The 16,753-nt window shown below is 36.5% G+C and overlaps 1 protein-coding gene and 1 long non-coding RNA gene across 4 annotated transcripts in view; one reads left to right on the top strand and one right to left on the bottom strand.

The window, feature by feature from the left end:
• LOC144296952 (uncharacterized) overlaps positions 1–2,908 on the bottom strand; it is a 37,427-nt gene extending 34,519 nt beyond the window's left edge. For both annotated transcript variants that reach the window (XR_013363905.1, XR_013363906.1), the window contains exons 1-2: positions 2,829–2,908; positions 1,609–1,755 (exon numbers count right to left, since the gene is read on the bottom strand). This is a non-coding gene — a long non-coding RNA (uncharacterized LOC144296952). The remainder of the gene's footprint in view (positions 1–1,608; positions 1,756–2,828) is intronic.
• Positions 1–16,753, top strand: part of ARID2 (AT-rich interaction domain 2) — a 169,422-nt gene that overhangs the window by 149,889 nt on the left and 2,780 nt on the right. For both annotated transcript variants that reach the window (XM_077870350.1, XM_077870349.1), the window contains 2 exons: positions 2,908–3,031; positions 3,119–3,210. In XM_077870350.1, the coding sequence (XP_077726476.1) occupies positions 2,908–3,031; positions 3,119–3,210 (216 nt within the window). The remainder of the gene's footprint in view (positions 1–2,907; positions 3,032–3,118; positions 3,211–16,753) is intronic.

Below are 16,753 nucleotides of genomic sequence, written 5' to 3'. Positions count from 1 at the left end.
CTAGGCAAAACATAGTACCAGTGAAGACAGCTTAGCATATATACCAGAGACCTAGGTTTAGCTGAGCTCTTCCATTCACCAGCTGTGTGACCCTGTCAAACTGTTTAAATTCCCTAAGTACGACTTTTCATTCTGGCTAGAATGCATGGTCTGTTAGGACTTTGTAGCTATAATGTTTTGATTCTAAGTTGTAGACAAGTCATTAGAAGTAATGACAGATGATATTTGAGAAATGCTTTATTAACTGGAAATGTATATATGGTTCTTTATCTTTTGAGAGAGTAATTGAATATGTATTTGATAATGGCAAAGAGATTTCTTCTTAAAACGATTCCTCGGGCAGCCCCTATGGCGCAGAGGTTTGGCGCCGCCTTCAGCCCAGGGTGTGATCCTGGAGACCCGGGATCGAGTCCCGGGATCGAGTCCCGCGTCGGGCTCCCTGCATGGGGCCTGCTTCTCCCCCTGCCTGTGTCTCTGCATCTCTCTCTCTCTCTCTCTGTGTGTGTGTGTGTGTGTGTGTGTGTGTGTGTGTGTGTGTGTCTCATGAATAAATAAATAAAATCTTTAAAAAAAAAAGATTCCTCTGAGGACAGGCCAGGGTGTCACGGGAAGACTATATACATATCACATTTTCTTTATGGTTAGTCATTTACCTGTTATTTCATGACCATATACTTATAATGCATGTAGTCAAGTTCTAGTTACAGATTTCCTTTAAGAGCCTTACTAGATTTACGTAGTATTTATCTCCTGTTCTGTTTTTGAGGCCTTTAGTTGTAGATTCTATAACCTAAATAATATATTTAACTGACAAAATGTGAAGATAAATTGATATGTCACCATTATTGAGATACTGATGTGTACCTGGCATTATGTCAGAGATACAGAATTCTAAGAACAAGACCAGTCTATAACTTCACAGAACTCAAATTCTAGAAGAACTAGAGATATGGGAACACAGAAGCTGCTTACACACTTTATTCATTCCATTACTGTTTAGTGAGCATCTACTAGGTGCTGGTCACTAAAGTATGATATGAAGTATATGCGACCTAGGTACCTTTTGCTGTTCAGTGTCTTAGAGATCCAGTGAGAAATAAGTAATTCTTATTAATCTAGTGTAATAACTGCTAAAATGAGGACATGTTCAAGGCACTGTGAGAGCCCATGTAAACCAATCTAAGAGACCAAGGAAGGCTTTCTGATAGGAAAGTGCAACCAAACTGAGACTCAAAGAATGACAGATAATTTGTTGGGATCCCTGGGTGGCTCAGCAGTTTAGTGCCTGCCTTCGGCCCAAGGCGTGGTCCTGGAGTCCCGGGATTGAGTTCCACATCAGGCTTCCTGGATGGAGCCTGCTTCTCCTTCTGCCTGTGTCTCTGCCTGCTTCTCTCTCTCTCTCTCATTAATAAATAAATAAAATCTTAAAATTAAAAAAAGAATGACAGATAATTTGCTGAGAGTCTCATAAGCCATACTCATGAGTTTGGATTTTATCCTAAATGCAAGGGGAAGTCCTTTTTCTCCCAAATATATTTTTCTATAATTTCCACTGTACTTAATTTATATATATTATGTAGGATATAAGTATATGTTGGAATAGGGCACCTGGGTAGCTCAGTTGGTCAAGCATCTGCCTTCAGCTCAGGTCATGATCCCAGGGTCCTGGAATCCAACCCCATGTTGGGCTCCCTGCTCTGCTGGGAGCCTGCTTCTCCTTTTCCCTCTGCCTTCTACTCCCTCTGCTTGTGCTCTCTGTAAAATAAATAAATAAAATCTTAAAGAAAAAAGAATATATTGGAATATATTTGGTCTTGCTTTTTGAAGAAAAGATATATGGAATATCAATTACAATCGATCGAAAATCTTTGTCTCTTATACCTAAACTCCAATAACAGTTGTATCTATATATAGATATTCTTATCTGTAGACATATATATATAGACATGGATGTGAACTGGTTTACAATTTTAAGATGACTTTTACACTCAGAATTAGTATACTTATATTTAAAAGTGCCAGAAATAAACCCACATTACAGATATGAAACCTGAAGCAAGGAGAGACAAATTGAAATTTTCAAAGTCACACCAAAAGTTATGGTGTCAGAAATAGACTGTGTTTCCTCTGGTGTGTGTTATTGCTCTTTCCACCATTGCCTCACGAGAATGCAGGAGATATTGATGCAATTTTTCTCCTTGACCAAGGAAATCTAGTGTAGTTTCAATCTTCTATGTAAAATTTGTCTCTGCAGTCCTTCCATTCTGTATCTTTCAAAAAGGACAGAAGTAAAAAAAAAAAAAAAAAAAAAGGACAGAAGTATACTGAAAGGATTGATTGAAATGATCAAATAGTGATGAAAAATAAGATGATTTAACAAAGTAGTAGTTTGAAATACAGTGTTCAGCATAATTTGTTGTTATCGTGTTAGGTTGTCTTTTTCTGGATGACCTATCCCTGTTTCAGCATATTCTTAAGTAATATTGTTTTGCTGTTAGATACTGTTTAGCAAAAAATAACTTGCAACTCAAGTTGTAGACTATTTTCTTCATTGTTAAAAATCTTCATATGACATTCAAAGATGTGAATGACACAACTCTGATACCATGTTGTATTGATTTTTATTCCATGTTTAAAGCACAGAAACTTTAAAGATGGACTACACTAGAACATCTGTTGTTTGCTTTAAAATGCTAGATTGGAAAATAAAAAACTTGAAACTTCACCCTGATAATAAGAGCCCCTTTGCCTAGGCTGACACAAAGTAAACATAAATGCTGGGCCATAGGAACTTTTATTTATCCTATATCCAATTTCAAAGTAACTACCCTTTGGTTGGCAGGTTGGTCACTCTTGTCGATCTGTCTGTAGCATCATGTTAACAATCTCTCTCTCTCCCCAATTTAGGCAGCCTGCTGTAGGGGGCACAGGCTCAACTCCTAGAGCACAAAAGGCCATTGTGAATCATCCCAGTGCTGCCCTTATGGCTCTTAGGAGAGGATCAAGAAACCTTGTCTTTCGAGATTTTACAGTAAGCAAGCCTTGAAAGCCTTATCTGTAAAGATGTGAGCACTGTATGATTTAGATCTTTATTCTTTTCTTTTCCTTTCTTTTTAAGGATGAAAAAGAGGGACCAATAACTAAACACATCCGACTAACAGCTGCCTTAATATTAAAAAATATTGGTAAATATTCAGAATGTGGTCGCAGGTGAGTAATCTGTTTTCCATAGCCAGAGTGCATTTAGATTATTTTACATATACATTAATAAGATTAGATATCTGTGTTTTATTTACTGTTTTTCTCATCAATTTTGTGAATATGTCCAAAACCTTATGCTAAGGTTAGGCCATCACGATCTCTTAAAAGCCAAAAAAGTAAGGGTTGAAACAACTAAAAGGTGATCTTTTAATTTGTTGTTAGGTTGATTTTCTTGCTGACCATAGAATTTAAAGCAAAAAGTAGGTTTACTAAAGAGAAACCTTAGAAGTTTATTGGGGTGGGCAGGGCGGGGGAGGGGGAGGAGATGAATTGGAAAATGATTATGTATCATTTGACTCATATGGAATTAGGATGGATTTTAGTTTGGTCATTGACATGTTAATGAAGCATCAAAGTCATAGATACTGCTAAGATTCACTATAATGCTTTGAAGTTTAAAGTTTACTTTCTGGGGCTCCTGGGTGGTTCAGTTGGTTAAATGCCTGATCCTTGATTTTAGCTCAGGGTCTTGATCTTCGAGTCAGGAGTTCCAAAAAACAAACAAATGTACTTTCTAATGGACTTAAGCAAGACAAACTCAGGATTTTATAGATCTGTAGAAATAGAAACAATCACTCTAATCCTTGAGAAAGCAAACATGGAAAGTTCTGTTGATGACTTTTGGACTCTGTCTTCCTCAGAGCTTGTCTTTACTTGTCTAATATTCCTTCCACATCTTTAACTGACTCATTTTAAGGGTCTTTTGTTGAGAAGTTGTCCTCTGAGATCTCCTGCCTTCTAGCTAGTGACTTTCTCTCTGAAATTCTCTTCTCTTACATATTAGTAATCCCATCTTCCAGATGGATCTTGAATCTACCTTAGTTCTCCCCCACCTTTATTTTTACCTCGCCTTATTAGTTCTTTTACATTTCTTGCAATAACCTTCCAGCTGGATTTTCCCAACATAAATAGTGGTATCAATTACAAAAGGAAAAAAATAATGAATTTGAGTATATCAAACTTAAGAGATGAATAAAACTTAAAACTGAAGTTCTAAAAACAGTATTTGCAATGCAAAAGTTACTATATTTAGTGTATCTGGTGTTCTCACAAGTGAATAAGAAAAATTATTAACATTCAAATAGAAAAGTAAGCAAAATTTTCAGAAAGGAAGAAATATGAAAGTTTAGTCACCATATGAGGATACCAGCACGTTCCTCCTTCATTTGTAACATGGTTTCTTCCTACCTTTCTCACTGTATTTTCCTCTCCATCCTCCTTGTGCTTCATAGCCTGCACTTCAGTTTCAGTCCAGCTAAGCCACATACAGATTCCTAATTAAGCTAGACTCTTTCAGGTTGCACTTTTGTACCTTGGTTCTAGTTTCATACTATTTTCCCTGCCTACAATGCCCTTCTGCCTGTGGTGCTGGCCTTTCTAGAAACCCTTCATGATTCAGCTCAAATAGTAACTTTTGTGTGCTGCCTCCTATACTGTGTTCCCCTTCCTCATCAAGTTTGTTCCTCTCTATTACTTGTAACATTTATTATTATTTTTTTTTTAATTTTTATTTATTATTTATGACAGTCACAGAGAGAGAGAGAGGCGCAGAGACACAGGCAGAGGGAGAAGCAGGCTCCACGCACCGGGAGCCCGATGTGGGATTCGATCCTGGGTCTCCAGGATCACGCCCTGGGCCAAAGGCAGGCGCTAAACCGCTGCGCCACCCAGGGATCCCTCATTTATTATTTTTTTAATTTAAATTCAGGTTTGTTTACATACACTGTAGTATTGGCTTCAGTAGTAGAATTTAGTGATCATCACTTCCATACAACACCCAGTGCTCATCCCAGCAAATACTATCCTTAATGCCCATCACCCATTTAGTCCATCCTCAACCACCCCCCCTCCCTCCAGCAACCCTCAGTTTTTTTCTCTTTAGTTAGGAGTCTCTTATGGTTTGCTTCCCTCTCTATTTTTATCTTATTTTTCCTTCCCTTCCCCTATGTTCATCTGTTTTGTTTCTTAAATTCCACATATGAGAGAAATCATATGGTATTTGTCTTTCTCTGGCTGACCTATTTCATGTCACATAATACCTTCTAGTTCCATCCACATTGTTGCAAATGGCAGGATTTAATTCTTTGCTGGCTGAGTAATATTCCATTGTATATGTATATTACATCATCATTATCCATTCATCAGTTGATGGACATTTGGGCTCTTTCCATAATTTGGAAATTGGGGTGCATGTGCCCCTTTGAATCAGCATTTTGTATCCTTTGGATAAATACCTTATAATGCAATTGCTAGGTTGTAGGGTAGTTTAAGAAACTTCCATACTCTTCCACAGTGGCTGTACCAGTTTGCATTTCCACCAAAAGTACAAATGTTCCCCTTTCTCTACATACTCACCAATAGCTGTTGTTTCCTGAGTTACTAACTTTAGCCATTCAGACAGACATGAGGTATATCTCATCGTGGTTTTAATTTTAATTTCTCTGACGCTGGGTGATGTTGAGCATTTTCTCATGTATCTGTTAGCCATGTGTATATGTCTTCTTTGGAGAAGTGTCTATTTATGTCTTCTGCCCATTTCTTAAACAGATTATTTATTCTTTGAGTGTTGATTTTGATGAGTTCTCTATAGATTCCTGGATACTAACGATTTATCCAATATATCATTTGCAGACATCTTCTCCTCTTCTATTGGTTGCCTTTTAGCTTTGTTGATTGTTTCCTTCTCTGTACAGAAGCCTTTTTTATCTTGATGAGGTCCCAATAGTTCATTTTTGTTTCCCTTGCCTCCAGAGATGCGCCTAGAAAGAAGTTGCTGCAGTCAAGGTCAAAGAGTTTGCTTCCTATTTTCTCCCCTAGGATTTTGATGGTTTCCTGTCTTATACTTAGGTCTGTCACCTATTTTGAATTTATTTTTATGTATAGTATAAGAAAGTGGTCGAGTTTCATTCTTCTACAAGTCGCTGTCCAGTTTTCCCAACACAATTTGTTGAAGAGATACATTTAATCTTACTGTTTTGTAAACAGTTTTTAGGTGTGCATGGGTGTTTCAGTTAAATGTCCAGCTCTTGGTTTTAGCTCAGGTCATGATGTCATGAGTCTATGGATCAAGCCCAGGTCAGGCTCTGTGCTCAGTGGGGAGTCTGCTTGGGATTCTCTTCCTCTGCCCCTCCCTCTTGTGCACACTCATGCATGCTCTCAAATAAATAAATAGTCTTTAAGATAGTTGTTATATGACTTTTTTCTCCTGCTGACCTCTGTATAGATTTTTTTCCGAGTAATCTTTGTAGCCTGAACACCCTAGCAAAGTACTTAATATGTGGTTGATAATCTCTACTTTCTATTCATCCTTAAGATTCAAGATTCACCACCCTAGATGCAGAGCTCTTTGAAAACAGGGATCAAATATTGATTTTCATTTTTTGTGTCCTCAGTGCCTAGCATGGTTTGGAATGTAATAGCAATTCATTAAGTATATGATTGATAGATGGAAGGAAAGAAGTCTCACAAATTCATTCTTTTCTAGAGTTTTGCTGGAATTTGTATAGATAATTGGAATTCTAAAAGTAATTTTAGAACTTTTTCTTAGCACTTTTTCCTCACATTCAAATTGCACATTCTTAGGCTTATAGCAGAGCCACTTTGGCTAGACTTAATATTACCCAGCCAAAAGTTTTCATTTTACTGTTTTTGTTTTGGTGTTGATTTTGTTACTTTATATTTAACTCTAAACCTTCCAAATGTCTTCTGGCACCTTCAGTTACTATGATCTTAGAATAGCAGAATCAAAAAAAAAATGAAAACAACCCATTATTTTCTTACCATTCAACCTCCCAGTCCAGGTTAGACTGCAGAATTTTATTCAAACATCTCTAGCGATGTGAAGTTTTACTTAGCAAGAATACTGACAGAATCTGGCAAAACCTATATATGTGAAGAAGAGAGTATAAGAAATCAGATAGCAGCAAAAGATAATTCTGTGTTGAGATTTCTCATCTCTGGTGGAATAAGTAACAGGGTATGATTTTTTTTTTAAGACTAAAGCCAACTCTATTTGCAATAAGAAAATTGCACATTGATAAGAAGATATATGGAAATTTACCTTTATTCTTGTAGTACAGTGTACTGAACAGTATGAAATGTCAGCATTTTTAAAATTTGAAATTCAGAATCTGATTGTTTGAATAATGTAAAATGTTTAAATCCAATTTATCTCCATTCTGATTAAGTTTGAGCTCTGGGGAATTGCAATATATTTCTTCTTTTGATTTATATACCATTTGTCAATCTAATACATGGGTCTTATTTAAAAATCAAATGGTACTTTTCTATACACTAATAAGGAACAGTCTGAAAAATAAATTAAGAATTCCATTTACAGTATGTCAATCAAATAAAATACTTAGGAATCATATTAGCCAAGGAGATGGAAGACTTACTGAAAACTATAAAACATTGTTGAAAGAAATTAAAGCAGACATTAATAAATGGAAAGACATTCTGTGTTCATGGATTGGAAGACTTAATATAGTTAAGATGTCAGTACTACCCAGAGCAATCCGCAGATTCAGTGAAATCCCTGTCAAAATCCCAATGACATTTTTTTGCAGAAATAGAAAAATCCATTCTAAAATTCCTATGGGATTTTTTTTAAAGACTTTATTTATTTATGAGAGACACAGATTGAGAGAGAGGCAGAGACACAGACAGAGGGAGAAGAAGGCTCCATGAAGGCAGCCTGACGTGGGATTCAATCCTGGGTCTCCAGGATCACACCCTGGGCTGAAGGCAGCACTAAACTGCTGAGCCACCCAGGCTGCCCTCCTATGGGTTTTCATGGAACCCTGATTAGCCAAAGCTATCTTGAAAAAGAACAGAGTTGGAGGATCCATACTGCCTGATTTCAAAATTTACAACAAAGCTACAGTAATCAAAACAGTGTAGTACTGGCATAAAGACAGACATAATCAGTGCAATAGAACAGAGCCCAGACATAAGTCCTGGTACAGATGGTCAAATGATTTTCATTAAGGTGCCACTTCTCCATCCAATCAGAAGAAGGCAGATGGAGCTGGGAAAACTGGATATTCACATGCAGAAGAACAAAGTTGAACCCTTACCTACCACAAAAATTAACTCAAAATGGATCAAAGACCTAGAAATAAGAGCTAAAACTACAAAACATAGGGAGAAAGCTTCATGACATTGGATCTGGCAGTGATTTATCAGCTATGACACCAAAGACAGAGGCAACAAAATGAAAAATAAATTGAACTTCATCAAAATTAGAAACTTATGCACAGTGGACACTATCACCAGAACAAAAAGGCAACCTACAGATGGAGAAAATACTTGTAGTTTTATGTATCTGATAAAATGGTTGAGGTCTAGAATATATAATGAACTCCTAAAACTCAACAACATAAATAGTCTGGTTTTAAAAATAGGCAAAGGACTTGAAAAGACATTTCTCCAAAGAAAATAAACAAATGGCCAATAAGAACATGGAAAGAGGGGCAGCCCGGGTGTCTCAGCGGTTTAGCACCGCCTTCAGCCCAGGGCCTGATCCTGGAGTCCCAGGATTGAGTCCCATGTCAGGCTCCCTCCATGGAGCCTGCTTCTCCCTCTGCCTGTGTCTCTGCCTCTCTCTCTCTCTCTCTCTCTCATGAATAAATAAATAAAGTCTTTAAGAAAAAAGAAAAGAACATGGAAAGAGGGGCACCTGGGTGGTTGAGCATCTGCCTTTGGCTCAGGTCATGATCCTGGGTCCTGGGATTGAGTCCCACGTCTGGCTCCTTGGGGGGAGTTTGCTTCTCTCTCCCTCTGCCTGTGTCTCTGCTTCTCTCTCTTTGTCTCTCATGTATAAATAAGTAAACTCTCTAAAAAAGAAATGGGAAGATGCTCAACATTACTATTATTAGAGAAGCACAAATCAAAACCACAGTGAAATGCTGCCTCATGCTTATTAGAGTGGTGATTATTTTTAAAAAACACGAGGCAGAAAACAAGTGTTGACATAGATGTAAAAAAGTTAGAACCCTTGTGCATTGCTGGTGCCATGGTGCAGCCATTATGGAAAACAGTATTTCACTTTCTGTAAGAATTAAATATAGGATTGCTGTTTGGTCCAACAATTCCATTTCTGGTTTTGTACACTAAAGAAAGGGAATTCAACAGATAACTTATGCACCATTGTTCATAGCAGCATTATTTACAATAGCCAAAAGTTGGAAGTAACCTATGTCCATCAATAGATGAATGAATAACTAAAATGTGGTGTTTGTATATATATATATAAAATAGCATCTTATTCAGCCTTAAAAAAAGAATGAAATTTTGAATACAGGCTACTACATGTAGCATGCAAAGGGAAATAAGCCAGTGGTACTAGGACAAATGTTATATGATTCTACTTATTTCAGGTACCTAAAATAATTAAATGTGTAGATACAAAAAGTAGAGCAATGATTGTTGGGGGAAGGAACACAAGGAACTTGCACAACTGTGTAAGTGTATGTAACGCCACTGTACTGACACTTAAAACTGCTTTAAAGAGGGGGATCCCTGGGTGGCTCAGTGGTTTAGCATCTGCCTTTGGCCCAGGGCACAATCCTGGACCCTGGGATCAAGTCCCGCGTCGGGCTCCCGGCATAGAGCCTGCTACTCCCTCCTCCTGTGTCTCTGCGTCTCTCTCTCTCTCTATGTCTATCATGAATGAATGAATGAATGAATGAATAAATAAATAAATAAATAAATAAATAAATCTTTTTTAAAAAACCTGCATAAAAGAGGCCAGTGTGAAGATAGTGGGAATATAATATAATATAATGTAATATACTATAATTAATATATATAATATAAAGCTTATGACAGAATATACTAGTCCCCTACTTCATCCCTGCTACCAATCTTCAACAGGGAGCTTTAAACAATTTGAACCAATTTTTCTGGTATTTACCTCCATATTTTCAAATATGTTTATGTTACTATTTCTTATTTTACCTATTTTACACATTAGCTGTTGACACTCTTTCTAAAGAATGGAATACCCTTAACACCTTTCATCCCTCGGCTTTTGCTTTCCTCATAATATTGTTGCATCACAGTTTTGGTTAAATCTTAAGTCGGATATTGTCAGATTGTTTGATGCTGAGCCAAGTGCTATTATTAAGGGTTTCTTTCTTTCTTTGTATTTCTGGGGTTAATGATTGCCTTTTTCGTTAGCTTTTATGGACCTATTGGTGATTTCTCCATATATTTCAGTATTTCTCAAGCCCATATATAAGCTATCTAGCTATTCAGCATCTCTCACTTTTACATTTTTCCCCTACAGTCAAAACAGTTTGCTTTCTAAGCCTAGTATACAGCCATTCTTGGGAATTCCTTCAATATCAAATCCCTTTTTCTTTCTTTTTTTTTTTTAAGATTTTATTTATTTATTCATGAGAGATAAAGAGAGAGAGGCAGACACAGGCAGAGGGAGAAGCAGGCTCCACACAGGGAGCCTGATATGGGACTCGATCCCAGGACTCCAGGATCACGCCCTGGGCCAAAGGCGGCACTAAACTGCTGAGCCACCCAGGCTGCCCCTCATATCCCTTTTTTCTTGAATCAGAATTATTTCCTTTACTTGATTGACTTGATTTACTCCTTCATCATAGTAAAGCATATCTTCTAATAATTTTGAAGCCATAAATATCTGAAAATGCCTTTATTTTTATCCATGATAGTTTGGCTAGATATAGAATTCTAGATTGGAAAGTCCTTTTTAAAAAAAAAAAAAAAAAAACAAAAACAAAAACAAAAAAGGCTGTGAGGGCATTGCTCTAATGTCTTCCAGCATGCAGCTTTACTCTTGAGAAGAGTATAACATCCTGGCTCCCTTTCCTGTGTTTATGATCAATTTTTCCCCCTAGAAGTATTTTGGATCTTTTTCCCCCTTAATTTCTAAAATTCTGATATTTTATGATAAGTCTTGGTGTAGGTGTTTTGTTGTATTCCCTGAAGTGGGCATTTCATGTCAGTGGATCCTTTTAATCAGGAGATTGACATCCTTCAATAATGGGAATTATTCTTGAATGTCTCTTTTTATAATTCTCTGCCTACCATTGTCTATATTCCCCATTTCTTAAACTTGTTTTTTAGATGCTAGACTCTTACAGATTGATCCTCTAATTTCTGTCCTCTCTTAGCTTTCATTTTTGTCTACATAATAAATTTCCTGGAAATTTCTTTGACTTTATCATCAAATCTATTGCATTTTTACTTAGGCTTTAATTTCTGAGACATCTTTCTGAGTCCCACTTGTTGCTGTTTTATAACACCCTGTTCATATGTTGAATACAAGGCCTTCTCCTCTTTCTCTGGGGATTTTAGTGCTAGGATTTTGAAATTTTCTTCTCCTTGTAAGTATAGTTGCTATTTCCTCTAAATTCCTCAAATAAACATATATTAAGAATAAAATGCCAGCCAGCCAGTTAGAAGCTTTGAGGACATGATCTCCTCTTGTCACTGGTTATTGCCTTTTTTGGTGACCCCTAATGAATCAATTTGTTTATTAGAAGTCCTTCAAATGTCAGTCTCTAGAGAGAGATTGTTTCTCCAAGAAAAGAAAATCTCTGATTTTCTTGCCTTTGGAGGTAGGCAGTTTGAAGGACGGTCAATGTAAAATCCAGTGTTATAGAAACAGAAAGGCAGAGAAGAACCAGGGAGATATCACTGTATTTAAGCATGTTACTTTCACCCAATCCTGTTTTTTGTCTGATTGATCCCTCACTCCCTAACTTTCACTGTGTCTATGTTTCTGTAGGTTCTAAGCCTTTCTGGTTTAGTTTCTTCAGAAAATTTCCTCTAACTCATTTTGGTGCTATTTTGGATGGGAAAGGAGAAAAACTTGCATTCAAACTGCTAATTTGTGTCTTAAATTGTTTTCAGTGATGCTTACAAATTATTTTTCATTATCAAGTTTATTAAAGTGACATGGTGTTTAGCTTTTCTTAAACATATCAAAAAAAAACTTGAAATTTGAAGAATACCATTTTATTTTATATTTTATCTAGTTGAGTGCTTATTTTTTAAAACCCCCAAAAGTAAAATATATTAATTTATTTTAAAAATGGAATTGTCAGGCAGCCTGGGTGGCTCAGTGGTTTAGCACTGCCTTCAGCCCAGGGTGTGATCCTGGAGACCTGGGATCAAGTCCCACATCAGGCTCCCTGCATGGAGCCTGCTTCTCCCTCTGCCTGTGTCTCTGCCTCTCTCTCCGTGTGTGTCTCATGAATAAATGAATAAAATCTTTTTAAAAAAATGGAATTGTTATGGGGTCCCTGTCTGGCCATTGGTAGAGTGGGCAACTCTTGATCACAGGGTTGTGGGTTTGAGCCCCATGTTGAGTGGAGAGATTATTTTTTAAAAAGTAAAGTCTTGGAGTACCTGGGTGGCTCAGTAGTTGAGTGTCTGCCTTCAACCCAGGTCATGATCCCTAGGGTCCTGGGATCGAGTCCCGCATCAGGCTCCCTGGAGGGAGCTGCTTCTCCCTCTGACTATGTCTCTGCCTCTCTCTGTGTCTCTCATGAATAAATAAATCTTTTAAAAATGATAAAGTAAAATAAAAAAATTTTTAAAGTAAAATCTCTTTTAAAAAATTGTTACTTTCAAATCATCCTGCTGATTTAAATTTAGTTTTCTAGTTTTATCCATGTGACATAAAAATAAATATTTTTTTAACATGTGACTATTTATCAGTTTGGAAAAATTAGTGTAATTTGTGAAATATTTGAAACTGAAAGATTTTTCTTTTTCAAAATGTTCATTAATTATAGAGCAAAAATAATTTATACCACTGTAATTTTTTATTATTGAAATATAATTAACATACACTGTTTCAGGTATATAATATAAAGATTCAACAATTCTACTCTACATTACTTAGCACACATCAATATAAGTATACTTTTAATCCCTGTAACTATTTCACCCATCCCCTTACCCACCTCCCTGCTGGCAACCACCAGTTTGTTTTCTGTATTTAGCGTCTGTTTCTCTTTGCTCATTTGTTTTGTTTCTTAAGTTCTATGTCAGTGGAATCATATGGTATTTGTCTTTCTCCAACTTATTTCCTTAGCATTATATCCTCTAGGTCCATCCACATTGTTGCAGATGGCAAGATTTCATTCTTTGTATGGTTGAGTAATATTCCATTGTGTGTGTATGTGTGTGCGTGTGTGTGTGCATGCATGCTCACACTATATCTGTTATCCATCTATGAATGGACAATTGAGTTGCATCTATATCTTGGCTATTGGAAATAAAGCTACAATAAACATAAGGATGCATGTATCTTTTCAAATTGTGTAAGTTATTTATAAATCAAGTTTTACAGGACTATTTTTTTCCAGAAAAAAAATTGTAGAAATTTCATAGTTCATTTAAAAATTTGTTTAATAGGAGTGCCTGGGTGGCTCAGTTTGTTAAGTGTCTGCCTTTGGCTCAGGTCATGATTTCAGGGTCCTGGGATCAATCGAGCCCCTCAACAGGCTCTCTGCTCAGCAGAGAATCTGCTTCTGTCTCTCTCTCTCTCTCTTCTTCTCCCTCTCTTCCTCTCCCTCCCCCCCTCTCCGCCTGTCCCTCCCCACCATTCATTCTCTTTCAAATAAATAAAGTATTTTTTAAAAATCTAATAAATTTTTGAAGTAAATCATACCTAAAGTATAAAAAACAGAAGTGTAAAGCTCAGTGAATTATCACAGAATGAATCACCCACATAACCAACTATCTAACTTCAGAAACAGAGGAATACCAGTACCGCAGAGTCTTTGAATCCTCACCTGTCTTTATCCCATTTTCCTTAGTGAGACCACAATCCCTGATGATACACCACAGAATTTTGCCTGATTTAGAATTTTATATAAGTAGGATCATATGGTGTACATTCTTTTGTATTCACTTTCGTATTCAGCATTGTGAGATTCATTCATGTTACATGTAGCAATACACGGTTCTTATTGTAGTATAGAATTCTGTTCTAAAAATATACTCAAATTTGTTTTTTTCCATTCTACTTTTGGTAGGCATATTGGTTGTTTTCAGTTTGAAGCTATTACAAATAGTGCTGTTATGAACATTCTATACATGTTTTTGGCCATAAATATTTCTATTGAGCTTTTAAGAAGGGATGGTGAGTCATAGTATATTACAACTTGAGTACATAATGCCAAACAATTCCAAAGAGGTTTTATTAATTTGTGCTCCCTCCAGTGATATATGAGAGTCATAGTTGCTCCCCATACTTGCCAACAATTGGTATTATAATTTTAATTTTTAGTATTAGCCATTTTGTGGGGTAAAGCATAGAAATTACATAAAAGCAAATATCAAAATAGCCAAAACACATGAAAGATGGTCAGCTCTATAATCTTTAATCTCCTTTTTTAAATAAGACTTATTTATGGGACGCCTGAGTAGCTCAGCAGTTGAGCATCTGCCTTCGGCTCGGCGTGCTCCCGGGATCCAGGATCGAGTCCCATATCAGGCTCCTTGCAGGAAGCCTACTTCTCCCTCTGCCTGTGTCTCTGCCTCTCTCTCTCTCTTTCTCTCTCTTTTTTTTTACAGTTGTTTTACTTCTTCATTTGGTTTCCTATGGTAAAAATGGTACAGTCTCCATGTGTTCAATTTTAGTTTTGAATTTCTGTGTCTTTTCCCTAATTTTTTTCCCTACAATGTTCATTCAGAATTTAGAAGTCTTCAGCTCCTTCCTCTTGTTTAGTTCCTTTTACCCAGGGTTATTTTAATGAAGGCACTGCAGTTCTTGGGTAATCTTATACTGGTTGATATTTTTTTTTCTGACATTTAATGAAGGAATTTTCACACATAAAGGTAAACTTGACATAATTTTGAACACCTATAATATACCAATCGCCTAGCTTTTATCATTGACATTTTACTGTACATTTCTTATCACATAACTATTCATCCTGTCATTTCTGGTTGATTTTTACCACTTTTCTCCTCACCACTCAGCATCACTCTGTTTTTGCTGGACAGTGCTCACTTTTGTCATTTTTTTATATACATAGCCACATCAATATTGTAATTTTAGGGGTAGAAAATTTATTTTTTAAGGTTATAAAAAAGGGGCACCTGGTGGTAAGTGTCTGCCTTTGGCTCAGGTCGTGATCCTGGAGTCTCAGGATGGAGTCCCACATCAGGCTCCCCTTGGGGAGCCTGCTTCTCTCTCTTCCTGGGTCTCTGCCTCTCCCTCTGTCTCTCATGAATAAATAAAATCTTTTAAAAAAATGTGTTTAAGTTCATAAATTAAAAAGAAATAGCTGCTTTTTTGGAGTAATATTCAGGTGATAAGCTTCACTTAATGAAGGGAAAGAAACTTAAATCAGCTCTAGAATATGATTTTTATTTTCAAATAAAAATCTCTTAAAAGCAACCATCCTAGGGGCACCTGGGCAATTCAGGTGGTTAAGCATCTGACTTTTGGTTTTGGCTCAGGTCATTAAGTCATGGGTTTTGGGATTTGAGCCCTGCATCCAGCTCCACACTCAGCAGGGAGTCTGCTTGACGATTTTCTTCCTCTGCCCCTACCCCCAATTCATGGCTCACTCTCTCTCTAAAATAAATAAATCTTTTTTTTTAAAAAAAAAAAAAGCAAAAATATAAATTAATTAATTTAATTACATTAAATTTTAAAAAGCCATCTTATTTCTCTCCAGCTGTTTTCTGACATGATCTGAATTTTTATTTAATTTTGCCTTATTGTGGCAAGGACACTTACATGAGATCTACCCTCTTAACAAATTATTAAGTGTGTAATATGGTTGACTATAGGTGCAATGTTGTATAGAGCATCTCTCAAGCTTATCCATCTTGCTTAACTGATCATCATTTCCTTCTCCCCCACCCAGCCGTGGTAAACACCATTTTCACTCTTTGATTCTATGAGTTTGACTGTTGTAGAGACATGATCTGAATTTTCTAGAAGCATGAATGAAGCTTGTTACAGAATTATGCCTGGCAGTCTCCAATACTTAGAAATGTACCACAGAGAAAAGTTAAATAGTCAGAGGATCTTCCCTAATTCTGCATTTCTGTTCAGCTAGAAAGTCTTGTAGGTTTGGAATGCCTCAGATTACTCGTCTGTAAATTGAACAGATTAAACCAGTTGTTTCCCAGATTCCTCCTCTTCCTGCAATACTATATTAACATTACTGGGTGCAGAACTATGTATTGTTTCTTTACATACTTTAGAGGTTTTTTTTTTTCTCTTTTTTAGATTCCATTTATTAGTGAAATCCTAGAATTGTCTTCCTGACACTTTGCAGTTAGCATAAGACCCTCTAGGTCCATCCAGGTTATTGTAAATGCCAAGATCTCATTTTGTTTCATGGTTGAGTGATGCTCTATTGTGTGTATGTACCACATCTTTACCCATTCATCTGTAGTTGGACACTTGGGTTGCTCCCATTCCTTGGCTATTGTAAATAATGTTTTGGTAAACATAGAAGTGCACATATATTTTCAAATT

The sequence above is a fragment of the Canis aureus genome, chromosome 25, assembly GCF_053574225.1.
Source record: "Canis aureus isolate CA01 chromosome 25, VMU_Caureus_v.1.0, whole genome shotgun sequence".
Lineage (NCBI taxonomy): Eukaryota > Metazoa > Chordata > Mammalia > Carnivora > Canidae > Canis > Canis aureus.
Note: the sequence above shows the minus strand (reverse complement) of the source record. Positions and strands in the feature narration are given on the sequence as shown.